General features: G+C 35.0%; 1 protein-coding gene across 2 annotated transcripts in view; it reads left to right on the top strand.

Moving 5' to 3' along the window:
* EIPR1 (EARP complex and GARP complex interacting protein 1) overlaps positions 1-23726 on the top strand; it is a 224285-nt gene extending 200559 nt beyond the window's left edge. For both annotated transcript variants that reach the window (XM_051976046.1, XM_051976047.1), the window contains 4 exons: positions 11855-11991; positions 14807-14974; positions 15694-15861; positions 23095-23726. In XM_051976046.1, coding sequence (XP_051832006.1) covers positions 11855-11991; positions 14807-14974; positions 15694-15861; positions 23095-23269 — 648 coding nt within the window. In that variant the 3' untranslated portion in view covers positions 23270-23726. The remainder of the gene's footprint in view (positions 1-11854; positions 11992-14806; positions 14975-15693; positions 15862-23094) is intronic.
* Positions 23727-24669: the final 943 nt, after the last annotated feature.

Here is a 24669-nt window from a genome sequence, read left to right as displayed (position 1 = left end):
AGAGCAGGGAGGGAGGAGGATGCCACAAAAGAGTGCGATGAGAAAATGTCCAGGAAGTGTTGTATAGGACTAGGCCCCAGCAAGATAAGACCAAAAACTCACCTATTGTCATGAAGTCATCAAGTGAAAAAGTGTAGAAAGAGAAGAGAACAGGGCACAGGACAAATCTTTGAGGTACTTTCATATTTAGGCAGTACCTTATGAGTGATGATACTACAAAGGAGTAGTGACCAGACAGGTAGCAGGAAAGCCAAGCAAGGGAATGTTTTGAAAACATGGGCCAGAGGAAGAGAGGGAAAGCTAAATGTGTTAAATGCTACACAAAGATTAGGAAGAATGGGGACTGAAAAGAGGCCATAAAATTTGATAATTAAGAGATCACCAGTAACTTTGTTTTTTTATTTTTTTTATTTTTTAAATAACTTTTTATTGACAGAACCCATGCCAAGGTAATTTTTTACAACATTATCCCTTGCACTCTCTTCTGTTCCAATTTTTCTCTTCCCTCCCTCCACCTCCTCCCCCAGATGGCAAGCAGTCCTTTACATGTTGAATAGATTACAGTATATCTTAGATACAATATATGTGTGCAGAACCAAACAATTCTCTTGTTGCATAGGGAGAATTGGATTCAGAAGTATAAATAACCCGGGAAGAAAAACAAAAATGCAGATAGTTCACATTCGTTTCCCGGTGTCCTTTCTTTGGGTGTAGCTGCTTCTGTCCATCATTGATCAATTGAAACTGAGTTAGATCTCTTTGTTGAAGAAATCCACTTCCATCAGAATACATCCTCATACAGTATCGTTGTTGAGATATATAATGATCTGCTCATTTCACTTAGCATCAGTTCATGTAAGTCTCGCCAGTCCTCTCTGTATTCATCCTGCTTGTCATTTCTTACAGAACAATAATATTCCATAACATTCATATACAATTTACCCAACCATTCTCCAATTGATGGGCATCCTTTCATTTTTCCAGTTTCTAGCCACTACAAACAGGGCTGCCACAAACATTTTGGCACATACAGGTCCCTTTCCTTCCTTTAGTATCTCTTTGGAGTATAAGCCCAGTAGAAACACTGCTGGATCAAAGGGTATGCACAGTTTGATAACTTTTTGAACATGGTTCCAAATTGCTCTCCAGAATGGCTGGATGGATAACAGTAACTTTGGAGAGAACAGCTTTAGTTGTGTCAGGAGCCAAGTTACAAAGTATTGAGAAGTGACATAATGTGAGGTAGGGGCAAGGTTAGATTTTTCTACGAGTTGATTGTGAAAGGGAAGAAAGAGATAGAACTATAGCTTGAAAGAATGGTAGAATCCAACAAGAGTTGTTATTGTTATTGTTTGTTTGTTTGTTTGATTTTAAAGATAGGGAGCACCAGGTTATATTTTTAGGCAGCAGTGGAAAAAGTCAATAAATAGGGAGAGATTACAGATCAGAGAGGGCAGGTAGGTGGCATAGAAAATAGAGTGCCAGGTCTGATGTCAGGAAGACATCTTGCTGAATTCAAATCTAACCTCACACACTTAACTAGCTGTCTCACTCAGGGCAAGTCATTTAATCTTGTTTGCTCTAGCTTTTTCATCTATAAAATGAACTGGAGAAGGAAATGGCAAACAACTTTAGTACCTTTGCCAGGAAAATTGGGGTCACAAAAAGAGTTGGGACATGATTGAGACAACTGAACAACAGATTAGAAAGAAAGGATAATCATGGAAGCAATTAGCCCAAAGAAACAGGAGGGGATAGAATCAAGTATGAATGGAGAATCTGTCCTTAGAAAGAATAACCTTTTCATTTAGACAGTGGAGTAAAGGAAGAAAAAAAATGAGATAATGACAAAGGTTTTTTTTTCAAAATATAGAGGAAAAGAGAATGTTCACATAATCTCTTTTGAGCATTACAACATTCCCATGAAATAGCTGATGCCAGTGTTATTCTTATTTCACAAGAAGAAAACTTAAACTAGCCTCTTTGCTGTTCCACAAACAAGACACTTTATTCTCAGCTCTGGAATTTTCTCTGGCTTTTCCTTATGCTCCTGCCTTCTGACAACTGATCTCCCTGGCTTCCTACAAATTATAAGCAAAATCTCACCTTCTACAGGAAGCTTTACCTACCATCTTAATTCTTTGTGCTTTCCATTGTTATTTCCTATTTATCCTATTTATAGATCACTTTGTATATATTTGTTATTTGTTTGTATATTAGATTATAAGCTCCTTGAGGACAAAGACTGTCTTCAGCCTCTTTTTGCATCCCTTTGTAGTGCAGCATGGTAGGTATGTAATAAATGTTTATTGATAAACTGAAACCTCAGCCAGATTAAACTTGCACAAGTGCCATTGGTAGGATTGGGACTAGAATAGGCCTCCTGAAGAAGAGGATGTTTCAGCTAAGCTTTGGAAAACCCAAAGAAGTCAGAATGCAGAAGTAAAAAGGGAGAGCATTTCTAGACTTTGGGATGCAATTATTGCAAATGTACATAATTATCTAATGGAGTGTCATGTAGGAAGAATAAATAAGTCAGTGTAGCTAGACTGTAAAGTGTATGAAGGAAAGCAAAGTGTAAGGAGACTGGAAAGGTTGGAAGGGGAGAGGTCATGAAAGGTTTTAAATGCTAAATAGAGGATTTCATATTTGATTTTAGAGGTAATTTGGAGTGACTGGCATTAATTAATTAGGGAGGTGAGATGAAATGATCAGACCTACACTTTAGAGAAATCTTTTTGGTAGATGAATGGAGGATGGATGGAACAGGGAGAAACTTGAAACATGAAGACCAGATATAAGCTATTTTATTTTTACAATACAATGATGAGAGCCTAGAGTAGAGTGGCAGTTGTGGAAGTAGAAAGAAAGTTGGGAGAAATATTGTGAATTTAACAATGACATCTTCTGAGAACAAGTTGGATATGTGTGATAAAGGCGAGGAAGGAGCTGAGTTTGAGATATTTATGGTCCTCGAATTGTAGATATTCAAAAGGCATGGGTAATGTGGTACATGAGCTCAAGAGAGATTATAAACTATGTAGAGAGAGAAATGGAGATAGTCCAGTCAGAGATGTTCACTAAATCCATGGAAGGCAATGAAGTCATCAAGTGAAGTGTTTTTTACATATACACACACACACACACACATACACACACACAGAGAGAGAGAGAGAGAGAGAGAGAGAGAGAGAGAGAGAGAGAGAGAGAGAGAAGATTCAGAGCATGACTACCATAGTTAGTAGGTGTGACTGAATGAAGATCTAGGAAAGAAGATTCAAAAGGAACCAATAAGAGAAGAACAAGGAGAGAAAAGCATAACAAAATCCTGGAGAGGAGATTAACAGTGGAAAGTCTATGGAAAAATCAGGAAGGGCAAGGGCAGAGAAATAATCCTTAGATGTAGATCGTGGTAGCTTTAGATTAGATAAAGAGAAATGATGCAAAATAAAGCTGGACTTGTAGGTTAGAGCTTGATTTTTGCATATTGTCTTAATTTAGAGGTAGAGAGGCTTATGGAGAGAGTTTTGAACTTGAAGTTAGGAAGACCTGGAGTGGCCTACTCTTCTAACACTTAATAGCTATGTGACTATGGGCACGTCTTTTAGTTTCTCTGAGCTGCAGTATCTTCATTTATGAAATGAAGACAATTACATCTGCAGCATCTATCTCATAGTGCTGTTTTGAGGCTGAAATGAAATAATGTATATAAAATATATTGTAAATCTTAAAATGTTTTTTCAAGTTTGTCAAGTCAGTTTATGTGATGACAGTGGTGAGGATGACACCATCACCAGATTAAGGAGATTGTACCTTATCCTAGAGGCAATAAAGACAGACAGCCTTTGAACAAGAACTTGACCTGATCAGACTCATACCTTGAGATTATTCTGCCAGATTTGTGAGGAATGCCTTGCTTTTTTATTAATATGCTGTGGTCAGAAACCAGGTCATAGGAGGTTGAGAAATAAGTGATTAGTGAGGAAGTGAAAGAAGGAAGCATATACTCTTCTTTCTAAGTCTTTGATAAGAATAATTGATAAAGTGAAATGTAAGGGTCAAATGAAGTGTGAGGTTTTTTCTTTTTTAAAAGGTGAGGGAGAATTGGGCAATTTTGTAAAAAGTAAAGATAAAATCAATAGATAGATTTAAGGTGAGAAGGAATGATTGATGGGGAAAACGTTCTAAAGGTGTACAGACTGAATCACAGGTGAAAGTGGAGTCTTGGTAATGAGAAAGTATCATCTCATTATCTGAGTGTTAGAGCAAAGAAGAAAAGAGTGAAAATGTAGATGTTTTGAAGTGGGGAATAGAAAAAATGAGAAAGCTTCAGTCATTTGGTCCTGATTTTCCTAAAAAATTATTAGTCATTTGCTGAGAAAGGGAACCAGAGATGCCATTGGTCATTTGAAGAGAAAGTTTAGAACAGAGAGAGTTATGGGGAAGGATTATTTATTTGCAGAGATAATTACAAGATTGTTGGAGCCTTTAGAGTCCAGCCTTTTAAATGAATTGCCTTTAGGATTTTGGCCATTCTTTTTGAATGTCCTCATTCAACTGTCCTCAGTTGTGGCAAATCTTTATTCTCTAAAGGTAAGATATTTTTAGGAAGTCAAAATAATTCAGACTCAGTTGTGAGACATATCATGATTAAGATGAATAATTCTGTCACTTTATAGATTCTTTTAATTTAATTTAATAAACATTTATTAAGTACTTATTATGTTCCATGCATTGTATTAAAGTGCTGGGAATATAAATAAGAAAATTTGATAATACCTACCCTCAAAAAGCTTACACTCAATCTAACAGGAGAAGAAAACAAAAATATTAGTTGAAAGGGCCCCAAAACTACGGGAAATGTGAGTTTCTATAAAGGAAGGCTTTGGGAGGATTTAATGCCATCTCTTGTCATCTTGATCCATATCTTGCCACTGCATCCAGATAGCTCTGGAGGGAAAAGTGAGACAAGTGACTTTGCACAGCCCTCCCTCATTTAAATCCAATACACTTGCATATCATGGCATTACCTCCCTGATGTCATGGTTCTCTTCAAGAATGAAGGACAAGCAACAGCAGCCTTCAGTCAGAGAGGAGAGGCAGGTAGGATGAGATGAAAAGGTATATTAAAAGCTGAGTCAGTTTTCCTGGTGATGAGATTTCAGGTGATCAGCTTATGCTGCAGAGGTGAACAGTGTTTTGTGGAGTCATCTCAATTAAGTATTCTCACTTAATCTCTCTGGACCTCAGTTTATTACATGTAAAATAATGAGGAGTTGTACTAGATGACCTCTGAAGGGCTGTCTAGCTCTAGAGCTCTGATTATATGATATTATCTACTTCACACAGGCTCACATTCCTTCCCCAATCTTAAGAAACCTTCACTTGACCCAACCATCTCTTTAAGCTGTCATCCTTTAGCTCTATATTCTGCTCTTGATGCATGGATATATCCTGGAGCTCTATTCTAGAAACTCTTTTTTCTATCTCACTTGGTGTTCTTATCAATTCCCATAGATTCATTCATCTCTCTAGATAATTGATTCCCAGATCTTATAAATATCTATCTCTCATCTCTCTCCTGCATTCTAGTATCACATGTACAACTGCCTATTTGGAATCTCCACAAGAATGCTACATAGGCATCTTAAATTCAAAATGTCTAAAACAACTCATTATCACTCACCCCTGTCCCTAATTTCCCTACTGTTCTTACTATCATTTTTCTACTTATGGAAATTTAGAATTTCAGGGATGACTCTTCATTCTCCCTCATCTTCCTCCCCTAATATCCAATTATGTGTTAAGTCTTATTTATGCTTCATCTTCAAAATCTCTTTCATCTACCCTACTGCTGACCTTCATCATCTCGTCTGGATCATTGTAATAGTGTCCTACTTGGCTCCTTGTTTTCTGCATCTCTTCTTGTGAGCAAGCTGCATGAATAAAAGTCTGATCACCTGATTATTGTACATGATCTTAAATAAGAGGCAGGGATTCTTAGAAGAGAATCATGGACTTGAACTAAGGAAGCCTGGGGTCAGCTCCTCCTCTAATTTTTAAGGGCACTTCATTTTGAGCTGCAATTTCCTCTTCTATAAAATGGAGACAATAATAGAGAAGCTTCTTTCACTGTTCAGGGAGTTTCAGTAGCTCCCCATTGCCTTTGGAATAAAACACAAGCTCCTCCATTTACCATTTAGAGCCCTTGGCATTCTCCTTTAGTCTATTTTTGCCAGCTCTTTATACTACTTTACATGATCTAGCCAAAATATCTTACTTGCTGATCTGTGAATGTGATATTCCATCTCTTGCCTCTCTGCTTTGGCTATACTCATGCTTGGGATTCTCTGTCTCTTAGAACTTCAATAGTCATAGATAGGTTGTATTCTGCATGATTGGAATGAGCATTTAGACTGAAGAGCTCACATTTATTTTGGAGTATGGGAATACTGGATGCTACCTGATTCATTATTTGATTATCACAATAACCTGTAAGGTAAATAGTGTTTATTTTCCTTATTTTACAAATAATAAAGTTTAGGCTCAGAGAAGTTATAACTTATCTTAGGTTACAGAGCTAGTAATTGAGAGAGCCAGGAGTTGATCCTAGGTCTAGTGTTCTTTACACTACATTACAATGTGAACAATAAATTAATTAATATCACTCTAATATCATTGGTAATCAAATTATTGGGCTACTGTATATAAGATATTATGTCAAGGGTGTCATTTTCCCTTAATTGAATTTAACCTTTATTTTAGGTTCTCTGTTATGTTGTAATTATAGATTTTTGTTTTGAAGTTCAATCTTAACAGATTTTTGTAAATCTCAGGCCCTTCATATAAATGTGCCATTTATAGACTGCTAAAGTTGATATAAGCCATATAATTCTGTTCCTTAGAAGATATATCCTTTTTTTTTTTTTTTTTTGTATCTGGGTATTAACAGCATTTCCTGTGAATAACTATATTGTCTTAAAAATGACAATAACAACAAAATCTCAGCATCACTGAATATTTCTCTTTAATGTTAAGAAATATAATTATGTGTATTGCATCTCTTACTGAATATTTTTTACATTGCACCCAGGAAACAAACAAAAAAAATGTGATTGATTGGCTCTTCATCCCATGTTAGACTGGTCACCTTGGATGGGCACTCAGTAAAAATTGATAATAAATTTTCTTTGGGGCTTTTACTAAAATTTACCTTACAGACTCTTTTCTTTGTACCTATGGGGATGAAGTTTTAGTGGAACCATTTGTCTTTTCCTGTGCTTCCTTTTCACCTCACACCTGGCAGCAGCCTTCTGCTTGCCTGCAGTCTTTCTGCCCTCCAAACCATCTCGCCCACCGCTGCCAGATTCATCTTCCTAAAATATCCTCTTCATCATGACACTTCTTAGCTCACAAACTTATGGAGGTGCCAACTGTATCAAGTCCAAACTTTTCTTTCCGGCTTTCAAGGTTTCCTGTAAAGTGGCCCTATCCTATTCATCCAATCACTATTCCCTAATATAAAATCTCTCCACTCTAGATAATTAGGTCCATTTTATACAACAAGACTTATTTCTACTTCCATATTTTTGCTCATATAATTTCTTGTGCTTGGAATATATTGTCTACTATACTTGTAATTACCTTATTCATACTCTACTCTTTCACAAAGACTTTCTCTTGATTATTCCAGCCTACATTGATCTTTTTTTTTTTTTTCTGAACTCCTATAGTACCCATGATCAGCCCATCACGGTTAACAGTAATTGTTCTCTTCTTGTTTTATTTGGTTTTGCTAGTAGTTAAGTAATATCAGTGCTCCTCCAGTTAGATTTTTAAAATATATTTAAAGTTAGTAATTAAGCTAGATTAAAGTTTCTTCAGATAGACAAAAGCTCCTGCAGCCAAGGGCAGGAATAATTTTCCTTTACTTCTTTTGAATTCTCTTATCAAGACATAGGTCATATCCTTGAAATATCTTACTGAAAATTATATATGTATATAGATGATAAAAATAACACGTATTTTTGACCACACTCAAATTTTATATAAACTTGATCTGATTAAACTTGATTTATATAAACTTGAAAGTAGACTGCATTTGGACCAATTGGTGGTGCTATTAACTAAACCAATCTTTATATGGATGTATGCTGTATTGGAAGGAAGGTTTTGGATGGCATTTACAGAGAACCACCTTACACTAACATTGAATCTCTACCGTCTTGAAAATTTTGAGAGGAATTATAGAAAAGTCACTTCACAAAAATACCTTTTACTAATTAGAGACATACAGCCCTTTGATTGATACAATGTAACAAGTGCTGGATATGGAATTAGAGAACCATGCTTTAAGTCCCTGTTTGCTGCCTTCTATCTCTATTATCTCAAGTCTTGTAACTTCTCTGGGTTCAGTTTATTTCATATGCAAAATGAGAGGATGGGATTAGATGATGTTTTAGGTCCCTTGCAGATTTGCCTAGGACCATATGAAAGAGGTGGCCTCTGGACTTGACTAAACTCCTGAATGATCAACAAACTAAATGTAGAAATTAAGGCTTTTAGGAGTCTCACACATTTTCTACAATGCTAGCCATCTAAGCTAGATCACCTCTCTAGAGTTCAATTTCCTATAATTTTGCACACAATAAGTGCTTAATAAATATTTGTTGAATAAATGAGAAGAAATGGAATGCTTATTATTAGAGTATTTTAAAACAGTGCTAAAGACATAACTAGAATATACACTAATAGTAAAAGAACCTGAATGGATCTCCAGGTAAAATCTTAAAAAACTTTTTTTCTCCTTCAGTATTTAATGTATGTTATTAACTGATTACCTAATGTATCTAAAATATATTTCTGTGTAATCATAGTGCTCTGTATAATAAATGGTTTTTGTTTTTGTTTTTTTTTTTTTTGCTGAGGCATTTGGGGTTAAGTGACTTGCCCAGAGTCACACATCTAGGAAGTATTAAGTGTCTGAAACCATTTGAACTCAGGTCCTCCTGACTTCAGGGATAATGCTGTATCCACTACACCACCTATTATTACCTAATAAATGTTTATTTAACTAAACTGAGTCGGCTCTAAGATAGGTAGAAAAAATAGCTGACAGTTTATAAAACATTATTTTATTTACACCAAAAGAGCTATTTATAGAGTTTATTGATAGCTTTGTTTTGTCCAAATATAACCAAATTTCTGTAGAATCCATCTACCCATTGTACATCATTATGATCTGTTCTAGTGATTTATGCTATTTTCTGCTACTACTTCATTCTTATAAATATCTTACTGTTCCTAGATAGCCTAGATCTCTTAGCTAATGAGCCTTACTTAATTCTGATTCCTAAATATGGTTTCAAAAAAATCACTCTTCAGTCACATTTTAGAAACCATGGGACTATTAATTACAGTAACGTGGCATCTTGTAAACTTCATTCAGATTACCGTTATCCTCCAAAGACTAAGTTGGGGTGGAGAATATGAAATGATAGATACTTCTTCCTAGCATATCCCAAAATAAAGGTTTTTTAGCCTTTTTCTGATCTTGAATATGTCACAAGTACCAAACTCTAGAATGAGAAGGAGCTTTACAAATGAGGAAAGTGAAGTACCTAGATAGGTGGAGGCACTTGCCCAAGATCCCATATAGCTAGAATCATACACTCAAAAATAAAAAAGATTTTTGAAGTCTTTTAGTTTCAACTTATTTATACACATACAATGAAACTGAAACTGAAACATAAAGAAGTTATATGGTTTTCCCAGAGTAACACAAAACTTGTCCTGACTTTGTTTCCATTATGACACCGGCCATCACTAGATGTGTTTTCCCACCTTGACATAATCATAGCTAAAGATGAGAGTTCAGTAGTTGTAGAGCAGATTCTTTCACTTTATATTTCAAATCCACATGACTTTTTATGTGTGTATTTTTAAATTTCTGTTTCTTTACTAGTTTGACAAAATAACTAAATTTTTGATGATTAAGTGATAGAGAGAGAAGATGTATATTTTTTGCCTTAAAAGGTTTAAAACTTAGAATATTTTGAGGAGCTCTTTTTGAGAAGGCAAAAGAGGGACCATAGTCATGAGTAGTATATTTTGTTCTTTTTTCTTTTTTTATATGATATTGACCCCTGCAGAAGTCATTAGTAATTTAATTCTTCCCAAAACTTAAGGTTCTTTTGAGCTCTATTTTCTCTGATTTTCAGCATTGTAATTTTGTTTATTCATGATATAATGTTTCTGTAGCTGAATTTATTCAGATTGTAGATGGATCACTTGCTGTTCAATAGGTAAGGAGAGTATAATTTAAAGTTTTATAGCACTTCAAAGTTTACAAAGGACTTTCTTCAAAATAATACTGTTTAAGGAAATAATGAATTTTTCAATAATTTTGCAAATAAAGGAAACAGACTTAAAAAGACTAAGTAACTTGTCTGTTTATACAGGTAGTAAATGTCAAAGCAGGAATTTGAAGTACTTCTCCTGCTTTTATCCAGAAATCTGCCATGTGTTTATAAATTGAACATAGGTCCTCAGTCCTTTTTGCCATACTAATGATTTCTAAATTATATCCATAAGATTACATTTTAATTAGCTCTTTCAGAGACAGTGGTGATTCTCAGTCTTTTTGAAATTATAATATTCTATCATTATTAGTTTGATTAGTCTCCCCTCTCATAAAAGTACTATATAGGGAGTATTTATTTTTCCAGTTGAAGGTAAATTAAAACGAATGTTGATTTAAGATTATTTGAGAGAAATTTTCAGGACAGTCAGATAATTAGATACACAGTGACTAAAGGGAACTATTTAGTTGGGATAGGTAGGTAAAAATAACTGTTGCACTGCAAAAGATGGAAAATATCTACCTCATGGGAGGAAAAGAGTATGGATTCTTTAAATAACACAATATGATTAAAATTTTCTCTATAACTTAGAGCGGGAAGTATATGTAAATCAGTTCCATATAATCTGGAGTAAAAAAAAATCATGTGAATAAATTGGTGAGGTTAGTTGATCAAAGATAAGGCAGAAAGAGTAGCTCAATTCTAAATGTATAGATTGAAATCAAGGTGTGGGCCTTAAGGATCATCTGTTTCAACTTCTTCATTTTGTGGATAACAAAATTAATTCCCATAGAGGTGAGGTGATTTGACTGAGGCCATACCGAGTTGGGATTCAATGTATGTCATCTAGCTCCAAATTCAATTCCCCACCAAAAAAAGAGAGAAGGAGTTGTTTTTCCTTTTCTCACTTATCAGGTGCTCTGCCCTCGTGGATTTATTTCACTGATGAAGATTATGTTGTCCAGGAGAAAGTTTTCCTTACACTTCTTTGAAACAGACATTGACCACATATTCACTGTTCTAATGAGTTTTAATCAACTTCCATAGGAAGTACTTTGAGATCTTCAGAATAAAGGGAGAGGAAAACAGAATTTAAAATAACATTTTATTGACTAAATTATATTATTCCTTTTATTCTCAAGATGTTAGTGTGTACTTTAATGGCTCTGTCCTTGTCTTTATGTAAGGCCAGATGTTTGAATTATTTATCTTTCAAGTTTTAGCAGATCATCTCTATTCATATACTTGCACATGATTCTTGTTTAATAGAGATCTATTAATAGGCTTTTTGTTTTATTTTTCCTATGTCCTCAATTTTATAGTTTTCCAGAGAAGGTTTAAACATGTGAGCCTTTTCAAGGAAAAAGATAAAAATGCTTCTGAATTATTATTAGTAATTTTTTTTGGTATTTTTATACTTGAATCTTAGTTCAATGAATTGAATTTGCTTTTTTCATTTTTATTCTTTTTTGAAATATTGTCCAAATGCCAAGCTGTCTAGTTCTACAGCATTAGAAGGGAAAGGTCAGTTGAAGTTTACTTCTGGTAGATGGAGCCCCCATCACAACTGCACTCAAGTTGCAACAGCCAATGATACTACCATCCGGGGTTGGGATACTCGAAATATGAGGTAAGTGAAGCACTAATATACCTTATTTAATATGAAGCTTCAGCTGACCAGAATCCAACTTCTTTTTTTTCCTTCCTTTTCTCTTAATCAGTTCAGGAAACTTTTTTAAAGCACTATTATGTGGTCTCTAGGAACTATCATTCTGCTAAGGGAGAGTGAGAATTATAATTATTATATAAATGAGTCTGATATGAAGTTGAATGTGAAAAGATATAGGCAGAGATCTGAACCATACCCTCTGAGAAAGCTGAGGAAAGATTAATTTCAGCTGGATTGATCATGAAAGACTTTTGCGGGGAGGTGACACCTGAGCTAACCCTTGAAAGGAATTTTAATATGTGGTTACAAGGAAGGAAAGGATTTCAGGCACAGGGAACCACGCAGATGTAGAAAGGCAGGAAACAGCAGGAGAAGATAAAGGAATAATAGCTAACTATTAATCAATCTAGTTAGACTGAAACATATAATGACTGAAGGGAAGTAATATGAAACAAGGCTGGAAAGGTAAGTGGGAATCAAATCCTGAAGGGTCTTAAATGTCAAACTAAGGAGTTCATATTTTATCCCATAGATAGCAGAGGGGCAAAATGATTAAGAGCCAAATGGATTTTGGAGGTTGGAGGGTAGCTAACATAGTGTGTCTTTCTTTGTATCATGTTTGTAGTACAATTTTTTTTTCCATTTTGAGTACAGCTGGATTCTATTACCTGAATCAGTTGTTAAATGCTGGATATTAATAACCCTTTAGTAGCAGTTATTTATAATAAGAATCATTGTTTATATGAAAATTTCAGATTTATGTGAAAATAGTGACTATAGACTGGTTTTTGTATATATGATAAAGTATTACAACTTAATATAATTACAATTCCTCAGGAAATATTTAATTGTTTCTTTTTTAAAATATGTAATCGCTGTATCTTTAAAATATACACTTACTGGTTAATCAAGTTTTGTCATTTAGGTAATTGTACCCAACAACCAACAGTTCCAATGGAACAAATAAGAGACATTTTTTTTCTGCTCTGGTTGTGATTTTGATAAGCAAAGGAGTGATGTTGTGCATATCTGTTGCCATGGCAACAGAAGCCTGTGCAAGCTTTTTTAAGATACAGTTTATCCCCTCAGCACACCGTAATTTATCACTAAACCAAGAAGACGGATGTCTTGTAATAACTTTTGTTGCCTTTAAGGGGGGGACAACTTTAAATTTAGTTCTATGGCTCCCTCTGCAAGCTCAGGGTATAGCAATCAATCGCTGTTTTCCAAGCATGTGCATATCTATAAAAGGGGCTTATTTAGTTCCATAAACAGAAGCTGAAAGCCATAGAGTTCAAAGATGATAAATACACTGATTGAAAACCATTCCTCAGTGTTCTCTTTCTGTCCTTTTTAATTCCATTGTTCTATGAAAGGATATCCAGTATTTTAGTATCTAAAGACTGGGGGTCCTTAGAATAATATTTAAAAAGCCCAGAATATGTGAATGAATCTTTGAATTCTAGAATCTTAAGTATTTAATCCATTTTTCATTACATTATCTCTTTGTTGAATTATCAGTGGGAAGTGAGCAAAAGATGGGAGCAGCAATTATTTCTAATTGGACATTACATTTTTCTTTTCAGAGGAATAGTCATGGATTTCCTAATCAGAAAACTCTCTTCATTTTTCTAGCACTAAATTTACATTTCTTATTCAAAAAAACAGCTTTGTGCCTAGCACAGTGTTGACATGAAGTGGGCTAGTTAATATTTTATGGAAAAAATGTTGGAAACATTTGCCTTATCTATTTTTTGTCAGTATTTATTTAATTCTATATGTTGATTTATTTCAATTGAAAGGTTTTAGGTTTGAGGTGTCCTATTTTGTGAAAGAATTTAGAAAACTGGAAAGAGTCCAGGGGAGAACAATGAAACTGATTTAAGGCCGGAAAGACAGCATAGGAGAGAAGTTGAAAGGGGTTGAGTTTATCTACCTTGGAGAATAGAGGACTAGAAGGTGACTTAATAATGGTCTTCAAATATGTGAAAGATAATTACAAGGAGCGAAGTTGCCCAGCTGTTCACCATGTCTACTGATGCAACAACAAGAAGAAATTAAACTGCAGAAGAAAGGATTAAGTTAACACCTCAGGATAAAAATGTGATGTATAAGATAATGTTATGAATAGCAAGGCAAGCTTTATTGGATAGTGGGTCAAAAAAAAAAAAAAAACATCAGATATCCCAGTCTCTCATCTAGTTCCTTCCCATCTCACTAGATAGCCTCAAACTGAACTTACTTTTCCTTTATTCCTCTTACCTCTTGTCCTATTTTTCTTTTGTTTCCTATACCCTTTCCTACCCCAAACCTTCCTTTTCCTCTCACAAAACTCTTAAGTAACAGTCTCAGCTTGCTCTTCTATGTCATCATCAATCTTTTTCAATCAGATTACTTTGACTCTTAGGTACTCAGTTTGTTTTCATAGCAAAAATCTGAAAATTATGTAAACTCTAAAGGCAACCCTGAAGGTCATTAATTTATTGCTAATTCTTATTTTCACTTAGATGAAAGTAGATGCTTGCCTGAATTCACTATTTGTTGTTATTTGTAACAAACTCTTCAAAGGGGCAAAAAAAAAGGTTTTGAAAAGAACTGGAAATACCAATTGAAATTTCCCCAAACTTATTCCTAACATCCCAGCGATGGAGCCACCAGAACTCTTAATACCTAAGGAATAAACAGGTTACCAGGAAACCAATTTGTTCTTAAAGAGCACAACTATTTTTCTTAATCAATTTATTTTTATATGCTGTTATGTTTTATTGTTTTCTAGCCAGATATATTGCATAGAGAATGCCCATGGACAGCTGGTACGGGACCTTGACTTTAATCCCAATAAACAGTACTACTTGGCTAGTTGTGGAGATGATTGCAAGGTGAAGTTTTGGGACACTAGAAACGTTGGTGAACCTGTGAAGACACTCGATGAGCATTCCCACTGGTAATATGAATTTTTTGCATGCTGTTTTAGGAGTATATAAAATATATATTGGTTATTTTGATAATTTTTGATAATTACTTTTTACCTTTTTTATGATTGAAAACAAGGGAAGCCCAGAGAGGTCACATAACTCCTTAAGATCATGTAGCAAGAAAGCTGTGGAGCTAAGTTTCAAATCCAGTTTTAATGATTCCATTTTCCCACATTTCTTTGCTTTTTTTTTATAACTCCTGGTGAAGTTATAAAGCGTTTTGACATTGACCTCGTAGAAACTGAACAGATCAACTGGGTCTTTTAAGAGATAAAAAGCACACTGGATTTTGGAATTAGAAGACCTAAATTCAAAACTTATTTGATTCTCTTGTTTCCTTCTTGTGTGACTATGTCATTTTAAGTCTCTGGCCTTCAGTAGAGTAAATGCTAATTGACTGACTCCATTTCCCCATTTGTAGGATGAAGAGATTTTTAATAGATAACCTCTTAGATCCCTTCCAGCACTAAATCAATCATCTTATGTAATCATATTGATCATGATTATAACAGCAGCTATACCCTTAAAGACACTTTTAGACTGTGTGCATAATCTGTTGACATCTTTTGGAGAGTACTTTCCAGTCTTCTGACTCTCAGAAAGAACCCTCAGAGTCAAAATAGTGTGTCTTTTTAGTATATTTGTATTAGTCAACCTTCACTTATGTGATTTTTATTACCTTCTGTAGGGTATGGAATGTGCGTTACAACCATTCTCATGACCAGCTGATCCTCACAGGAAGCAGTGATAGCAGAGTCATTCTTTCAAACATGGTATCAATTTCTTCAGAGCCCTTTGGTCATTTGGTAGATGAAGATGACCTTAGTGACCAGGAAGACCACCACCAGGAAGAAAAGTAAGAATGACTTTCCATTCAATTATTGTGTTTTAGGGGAAAAATGACTTTTTCAAATGTTGTTATTTTTTTTTTTATTACGTATAATCTGCTATTCTAGGTGCTTTAAAAAAAATGAAACTTTTAGTTATGTACAGTAGTAGTTGCATTTGAAATCCCCCTTCTTCACAAAGGTTTCATTTCTAAACTAAGGTAGAACAGTGGTCTGATTACTAATGCCTTAGACTAGGAGTCAGCAGCAGAGATCTCTACTTTTTGTCTCTTTCATTTCTTATGATTGCTCTCTCAGGAACAAATTTAAACTCCAATGAAAAAATAGCATGTGATGATTTCAGAACTGTCACCATTTAGTCTTTTATACACTCTAATTTATAGTCATTAATTCAACAAGTTTTTATTGTTAGGATGATGTGCTAGGTATTGTGTCAAGTACAAAGTAAAAAAAAAACAAAAACAGTCTCTGCCCTCAAGAAACTTACATTCTAGTGGAAGAAAGCAACTAGTAACTTGATAAGTAAATAAAAAGTAGTGTTAGATCTAGGGGAAGGGTCCTAACTTGATATATGTAAGATGTTCCTATGAGATAAGACCTCTTTTCCTATTACCACCCCAATTGTTAGGATTTTTCCCTTAGGCCTAATATTACTTGTATTCAATAACTTTGTATTCCTTAAGGATCTTGAACTTGCTATGCCAATTTCTGTCCCAATGAATTTCAGCATCTTAATTGGCTGCTAATAATAGTAAATACAGTAAATAATAATGAATATAATGATAAAAAAAAACCTTGATTTTTCTAGTATTTATACATTTTAGAGTCTCTTTACATTCATCATAACATTGAATCCCTACAATATCCTCATTTAGGATAGATATTGTTCCTAATTTATAGACAAAACAGAGCATATTGAAATATCTTCTTAGGGACTTGCTCAAGGGTCACAGTCTACTATTAACTAGTCTTCTGTGTCTAGTGCTGTGTAATTCTAACTCTTGGTCTAACTAGCAGTTTTTTAATTGCACTGATCTGGGCCACACAGTACTAATAATGGAGATCCATTGCTGTTCTGTTCTGTGAACATGTTTGTGAACATGTCCTTGTTGCTGTCACAAAAGTCAACATTAAAAGAAAACATCACTCATTTGTCTTTCAGTACCTGCAGCAACTCTTTCCCACTTCTGAATGTATTTAAGGACTTATCTCAAAGAATTCAGATTCTTGTGATTTCACAGATCCCTTAATGTTTACTGTGTAATGATTTGTGGAAAATAGCCTAATTGAATTGAATAGGGTGGTCTCTAAAGTTTGAGATAGCTTTATTATTTTGTTTTGAGAGCATCATATCACTCATATATCTGTATTCTTCCAGTGCCTGTTTGTGCATCTTTTACAATTGTTTTGTGGGAAAATGTCTATGTATTTGAGGCTTTCTCTACAACTATAATTTACTAATTTATATATTGTTAGACTGAGGAAATTACTCTATTTATAGTTTTCATGTTCAGATACTTGGAAATACAGGTCCCTCAAAGAATAATATTTAACCACAATCACAGTGGTTACAACCTAACAATATATCCTTATAAAGTCTAGGTTTTGTTTATTTTATGGCCAACTGTATTTCATATGGTTAAGGAGATGTTTTTCACTGATTCTGATGTGAAATCTTTATTAGAAGAGAAACCTGATCATTCCCTTAATTGGAACCTCTGTGAATAGTTGTACTGGCCCATTTCCATACAGGTAATCTGCAGTGGAGCTGTTCTCTGGAATAGATGAAGCATTTATTGCTTGTCAGATGCACCTAAACAAGAAGACACCAAAATGTGTTTGTTGTAGTAATTTCCCAATTGTTTGGGGGTTTATTTTTCATTTAATTTGCTTACATATCTTATTTAATTCAGAAAATAACAAGTACTCAACTCATAAGCATTTTCTAATTCATTTGGAGTAGTAAACTTTCAATTGATGAGCCAAATCCTCTAGTTACGGAATTTTGAAATACATGAATTACCAACCTATTATGTGGAGAATTCTGTGCTCAGTGCTGTAAAGCAACAAAAAATAGGGATGTACCTGCAAGAAGTTAATTCACTTGTGAATAGAATTAAGACCACTTACCCAACAATATATAAGTAAAAATTAAAATACAAACTATACCAGTGCTCATAGTACTGAGGAAAATGAAATGATATGGGTGCACATAGAGAGTTTCCTGGACAGTTATTTTTTGACCCATCGTCCAGTGATATTGGAGAGAGAAAATGGCAGAACTCTAGACTTGGAAACAAGTTGTGTTATCTCTTTAAATGTAGGAAAAGGGTAATCTTCCAGGTTTCATATTTCTATGAGCCTTACAAAAATTATCGAAAGTGCTGTCAGGTGCAAAGAACAGTGTTGCCAGGTGCAAAGAACAAAGAAATATAAACTCAATTAATACACTATCACAATTGCCTTAAGTACCTATTTTGTTCTTGGGCTTTAGGGAACTAGAAATTATTTGCTTTGCTATATCATGCTATTTATGCTAAATAGAAGATCTAAGAGGACTCTCATAATGCTTAATTATATTTTTCAAAATATAGCTAATAAAGTAAATAAAAATTTGTTGTTGTTTAGTCATTTCAGTTGTGTCCTACTCTGTGATTTCATCTTGGCAAAAGTACTAGAGTAGTTTGCTATTTCTTTTTCAAGTTCTTTTATAGGTGAGGAATGGAGGCAACAGGGTTAAGTGACTTACCTAGCTAATAAGACACAGCTAATAAGTGTTTGAGGCCAGATTTAAACTCAGGAGGAGGAATCTTCTTTATATTAGGCCTTGTACTCTCTCCACTTGTCACCTATCTTCCTAAATAAAAATATTTTTTCAAATTAAATATCTGTAATTATCATTTGTTAATATTTTACTTGATTCATTCTATATTGTTCATGTCCTTTCCAAAATGAGGTTTCCAGAACTGAGCACAATACTGATATGGCCTAATTGGGGAAATAGAATGCTGTAGATCAAGTACCTTCCTTTTTATAGACCCTATATGTGGCTCTAAAGAAGCATTAGCTATCCAGTTTGGTCTGCTGTCTACTTATGTTGAACTTGTAAGTTCATAAGTCCTCTTTACCTAAATGGCTGGGATGACATCCATTTTTCATTGTTAATTTTTTAACTCAAAGTTAAGGGTTTGCATTTATCCCTTTGGAAAGATCCTTCCCTGTCACACCCCAGCCTTGAATTACTCCTATTGTCCTTTGCTCCTACTCACATACTGTACAATGGAGCTGGTGAAAGTAAAGAAACCATGCTGACTTGGCCCACTACCAGAAACTATGCTGCTTAGTCCACTACAAATTTGTTACATAATTCCAAATGGGCCCTCCTGGCAGAATAGTAATCCTTTCCGATTACTTCGTAATGGATTCACTTTCTCACCAACCACAAGTGATTTTTCATTTTTCCTCTAACTTTCTATATCTCCCCCCCCCATACCTTCTTAGTTGATATCTTTGTCTCATATTTTATTGAACAATTAGAGATCATTCATCAAGAGTTATCCATTCTCCCTGTTTCTTCAGCTTATGTAGCTGGTTGTTTTCTATCGCTATTTCTTCCTTCATTCCCATCTCACATGAAGAGCTGGCCCTTCTCCTTGCCAAGGCAGACTACCTTACCTGCACAAGTGATTCCATTCTGTCCTATCCCATCTTCTGTAGCAGCTTTTCTCCTCTTTCATCTCAGTCTTTCATCTTCAATTTCTTCCTGCCTCTTAATTCCCTCCTGCCTGCAAATGTTCCCATTTTTCCTTCATCCTCAAAAACAATCATTTGATCCATCCATCCTCTCTCATTATTATTATCCCTTATTTCTCTTGCCTTTTATGCTAAGTTCCTTGACACGATTGTTTACAATAGTTGTATTGGAATCTTTACAAACTGCTAGCTCATTAGAGTTGATAAAGACAATAATTATCTAATTTAGCATGGTTCAGTATTATTGATCTGATCTTACAAGAAGATGTTTTGGGCCAGAACCTGAAACAAGGTACTAAGTAGAACTAATTGATATAATGCTTGTGTTCCCTTTACTCATTGGAGTTCACGCGTTTGGGAGATTTCAGGGTTTAGTATGAGATAGCCGAATTCACACCTCCCTTGATGCTCTTAGGGCCAGAGAGCACGCTGGGAGATATGCCACAATCCCACTCTCTCATATATAAGAAACAGACAGAGGCTCTCAGAGAGAGTTCAGCTGAATTTAGATTGAGAGGGGAGCGTCAAGTGAGTTCAGCCAGAAGCCTTCTCTGAGTGAGGAGTTTTACTTCAGAACATTGACTGGGGTCAGAGAGGAGCACTCTGGGAGACTGAGAGCCAGAAGACCTCTCTCAGAGGCAAGACAAATTCAACTTGGTGCTGGCAGGAGGCTGAAGAAAGCAGAGGCAGAAGCAAAGGACAAAGCTGCAAGAGCTCTTAGAACCAAGCAGAGAGAGGCCTCAACTAACCGGGCTATTTTGGAAGGAGAAAATAAATATTTGCATTTTTACCAGCTGGCTGCATTTTGGGTGATTATTTACTTGTAATTGAAACTAAGGCTGCCTCCAGAAAACCTCCCCGAGAAACCTGCTTTCTCCCAGAGAGAACCATTATTATATTTTAAAGAAGAACCACAAGTTGTCTCCCCTCCTGTAACTTTTACTCTCTTGTAAACTCTATACGTTTTGGCTTCCATCCTCACCATTAAATTGAAATTGCTCTCTACAGAGTTACCCAATATGTCTTTAATTGTTAAATTCATTCTTGTTCCTCTCTGCAGCCTTTAACACTACCAGTCACCTTTTCTATCTTGATTTTTTTTTTTTAATGTCATGTTTTTTAATGATACCAATCTCTTTTGGTTCTCCGATATATATGACTCTTTCTCAGTTTCCTTTGCTACACCTTCATTTAGGGCATGGACACAAACTGTAAGTATACATGGAGATCCCTTCTTTTTCTTCATCTATATTATTTCACTTAATGATTTCATTTGCTTTTAGGGGTTCAGCTATTCTCTTTTTAGTTTGTTTCTGAAACCTGTACTATTAAAAAAAAACTTGTTAGTTGGCTTTCCTGCCTTAAGTGACTCTCTACCCCAACTATCCTTCACTTAACTGTTAACTGATTTTCCTGAAGCACAGATCTGGCCATTTCACACATATTATGCCCTTCCTGCATTTGGTGAATTCCAGTAGGTATCTTGGTAGAGGACCAAATATAAAATACTTTTTGGCTTTTAAAATCTTTCATAACTTGGTCTCATGCTATGTTTCCATTTTTCTTATAGCTCACAACCTCCCTCCCAACATACATTTTGATCTTTTGATGCTGATATCTTTTCAGTTTCTTGCACAAGGCACTCCATTTCCAGGTTCTAATCCAATTTATTGGCTATCTCCCATGCCTGAATTCTCTTCTTCCTCATTTCTTCCTTCTCAAATCCCTGGCTTCCTTCAGGACTCAGTTAAATTCCACCTTCTGCAAGAAGCTATTCCCAGTCCTCTTTCTTAATGCCTTCTCTCTGATATTATCCATAATTTAACTGGTATATATTTTATTTGTACATAACTTTGCATGTTGTCTCTCACATTAGTCTATTGGCTCCTTAAGAACATGCTTTTGTGTGTGTGTGTGTGTGTGTGTGTGTGTGTGTGTGTGTGTGTGTGTATCCCTAGCACTTAGTATAGTGCCTGGCATATGGTAGGTACTTAATAAGTGTTTTTTGACTAGCTAAATTCTATGTTATATAGCCCTTATAGCAGTTAACATTTATGTACTCTACAAATGCTTATTGAATAGAATTTTAAGTGAAATTTTTTTTTTTTACAAATCTTATTACCTCATAATGCCTCCTTCTCTAATTTGTAAATGATTTTTCCTTACTACACTAAAATTTAAGATTCTATACCATAGTAAGAAAAATATTTTAAACCTATTCACGTGGTAAGCATTTTGTTTACAGGTAGATATGACAGACATAATATAGAAGACACTTTAATATATTGCAATCAGATTTTGGATTCTAATTCTAGTTCTGCCACTTCCTTTGGCAAACTTCTCTTAGCCTTTCTGGTCTCCCTAACCATCCTCATCTGCATAATTTGACCATTTTGCTAAAAAGATCTTACTTTCTTTTGGGAAAACAATGTAGACACATCTAGGTAGATACAAAATAAATAAAAGGTAATTTGAGAGCACAAGCAGTATCAGCTTTGGGGGGTGGAGAGTAGTTCAGGAAAGACTTCATGTAGAACGTGGTCTCGGAGTAGAGCTTTGAAGAAAATTGGGGATTCTAAAAGGTAGAAGTGAGCAGAGAATACATTTCAAACATAAGAAACACTCCAGGCAAAGGCACAGAGACAGAAGTGAAGACAAGAATAAACAGGATTTTTTTGTTTTGTTTTGTTTTTTGAGTTTGGGGAATAAGAGGAAAAATAGAGGGTGGTAATTTGAAGAGGATGATAGGTTTTAGTGAGAGATTTTAAAGTTGGGAGAGACTTGGATATTATTTGTAGACTGCAGTAAATGAGCCAGGAGATAGGGAGAGACAGACAGTTAGAAAGAAGGAGTAAGGATTATTGCAAGGGCAATCAGCCAGAAGAGACAAAAGGAAATGGGATGAAAAGCTTAAGTAAAGAAGTTGGCCTTGATGTAAAGGGCTAACTCCTGAACAGAAAATGGAGGAAAGAACAGGAAAAGATGTTAAAGGTTTATGAAACAGAAAGTATAAACAGAATGGTCTCTATTTTCTCAGGAAAATAGGAGGTGAAGTCCTTAGCAGAGGGGGGCAGGGAAGGAAGGAATATGGGAGTCTTGAGAAAAAAGAACATTGGAAATAATAAAATGATGGGTTTGAACCAGATGTCCAAAGGTTTTCTACTTATAGTATTTTATTATTTTAATGGCGAAATCAGGTACAGTTAATGCTTTTCTTGCCTTGCATTTTCTCATGAATGAATTGTCTCATAATTGTCCTAAAGTCCAACATAAAATAAACAGACATGTCATGATGATTCCATCAACATAAGATGGCATTATCAAAAATGAAGTAGGAGTTGTCTCACTTCACAGTAACAGCTTCAATGTGGCCTTATATCTCTTTCATACAGCCTCCTTCAGAATCCAACATTGGAATGTTTGGGTGTGGTGAGCACATCCTTGCTCTGGTTTGTTATTCATTTTTTTCTGTCTTTGTTTGATTCTAGGAGCAAAGAGCCGCTGCCCGACAGCGTTATTGCCACCTATGAAGAGCATGAAGACAGTGTGTATGCAGTGGAGTGGTCCTCAGCAGACCCCTGGCTTTTTGCCTCTTTAAGTTATGATGGAAGACTTGTTATTAACAGGGTTCCCAGAGCTCTTAAATATCACATATTACTTTAATCTGTTTGGATGCCATTCCCGATTCATTCTCTTGGCATATTCTTGAGAATTTGCAGCAATTTGGAGGTAATTAGTTTTCCAAATAGTTCCTACTCTAGGACAACCCATGTTGCCTTCTTTTAATGTAAGCATTTATAAATAATAATAAAGTCTTCCACCAACTAACTATACAAACTGACACATTTAAAAAGGTTTTCTCCTTTATTGAAAGAAGAAAATGACATCTTTGGAAAAGTTCACTGAAAATATGAGGGGTGGAAAATGGTTTCCTATCCTATTTCAATTCAGGAAAAGAGTTCCTGTTTAATCACTGCTGTTTGTTTTTTGTTTGTTTCAAAAGATAATGTAAGGTTCATGAAGATAAGGAATTTTTTTAATTCCTATTTCTATACCAGTAACTGTGTCTCTCTCTTGAATAATCATCGTCATCATAATAAACAAGGTCATGTTTCATGAATTTTTATGGTTTCTCCTTTAATGAATGGCTATCACTGTTTATTTTGCCACCGTAAAGAATCTGCATATTTTTTCTCTGTCCAGTACAGAAAAAGAAGGGCACATGAGTAAATGTAAGGAAGCCTCTTTTCTTTTGACTCCCCAAAGCCAATATTGAAAACTCTTCCAAAGAGGGCTGTTTATCACTGAATAACCTTATAGATTGAGGCATGCATGATCATCATATCATCAAATGTCCTATGAATTGACTCCTGCTCTCACTATTGTCCCAAGGAGTGTGGTATTTGCCATAGTGAACTTCAGGAGCCTCAAGAAATATCCTGTAATAAAGACTGCATTTTTACTTTTTTACCAAATTTTGTCCTTTATCTATATGCCTGTTCTAATCTATGTGTATTATTCTCCATTATGTACCACAGTCTTTATGTTGCTCATATAGTAAATGTTTCTTTTATCATTCTAGGAAATAAAAGAATATGTTCCTTTTTTTAGTTAGTTGGGTATCCCTATACAATGATTGTATAACTGTTAAAAGTCTTGCTCTTATCTCAGTATACCCTGTTAATCAGATCGTAGTTTTGCAACCTGTCTGGTCATTCATTTTCCTTCCTTTGGCTTATTTAGACAACTCCATGGCATGGTTTTCTATCCTAACCTGTTAAATAAGGAGATAGCTCCAAGGTTCTGCTTCTGAACTTGACAAGTCACCTTGGGCAAGTCAAATCATTTCTATGAACTTTTATTTCCTCAACTTTAAAATAGTGGAGGGACTGGAGAAAATGACCCTCAGTGTCCCCAACAGCTTGAATCATCATATAAACAGGCCATAATTTGCAAAATTAAAAAAAATGTAAGAGAAATCTCTGAGTGATTTCCAAAGTTACTCCTGTAGTATTTGCTCTGGGATTTGCTATACATGCTTAGGATAGAAGATTATGCCAATG

The sequence above is a fragment of the Antechinus flavipes genome, chromosome 2 (assembly GCF_016432865.1).
Source record: "Antechinus flavipes isolate AdamAnt ecotype Samford, QLD, Australia chromosome 2, AdamAnt_v2, whole genome shotgun sequence".
Taxonomy (NCBI): domain Eukaryota; kingdom Metazoa; phylum Chordata; class Mammalia; order Dasyuromorphia; family Dasyuridae; genus Antechinus; species Antechinus flavipes.
This window is presented reverse-complemented; position numbering and strand designations above follow the sequence as displayed.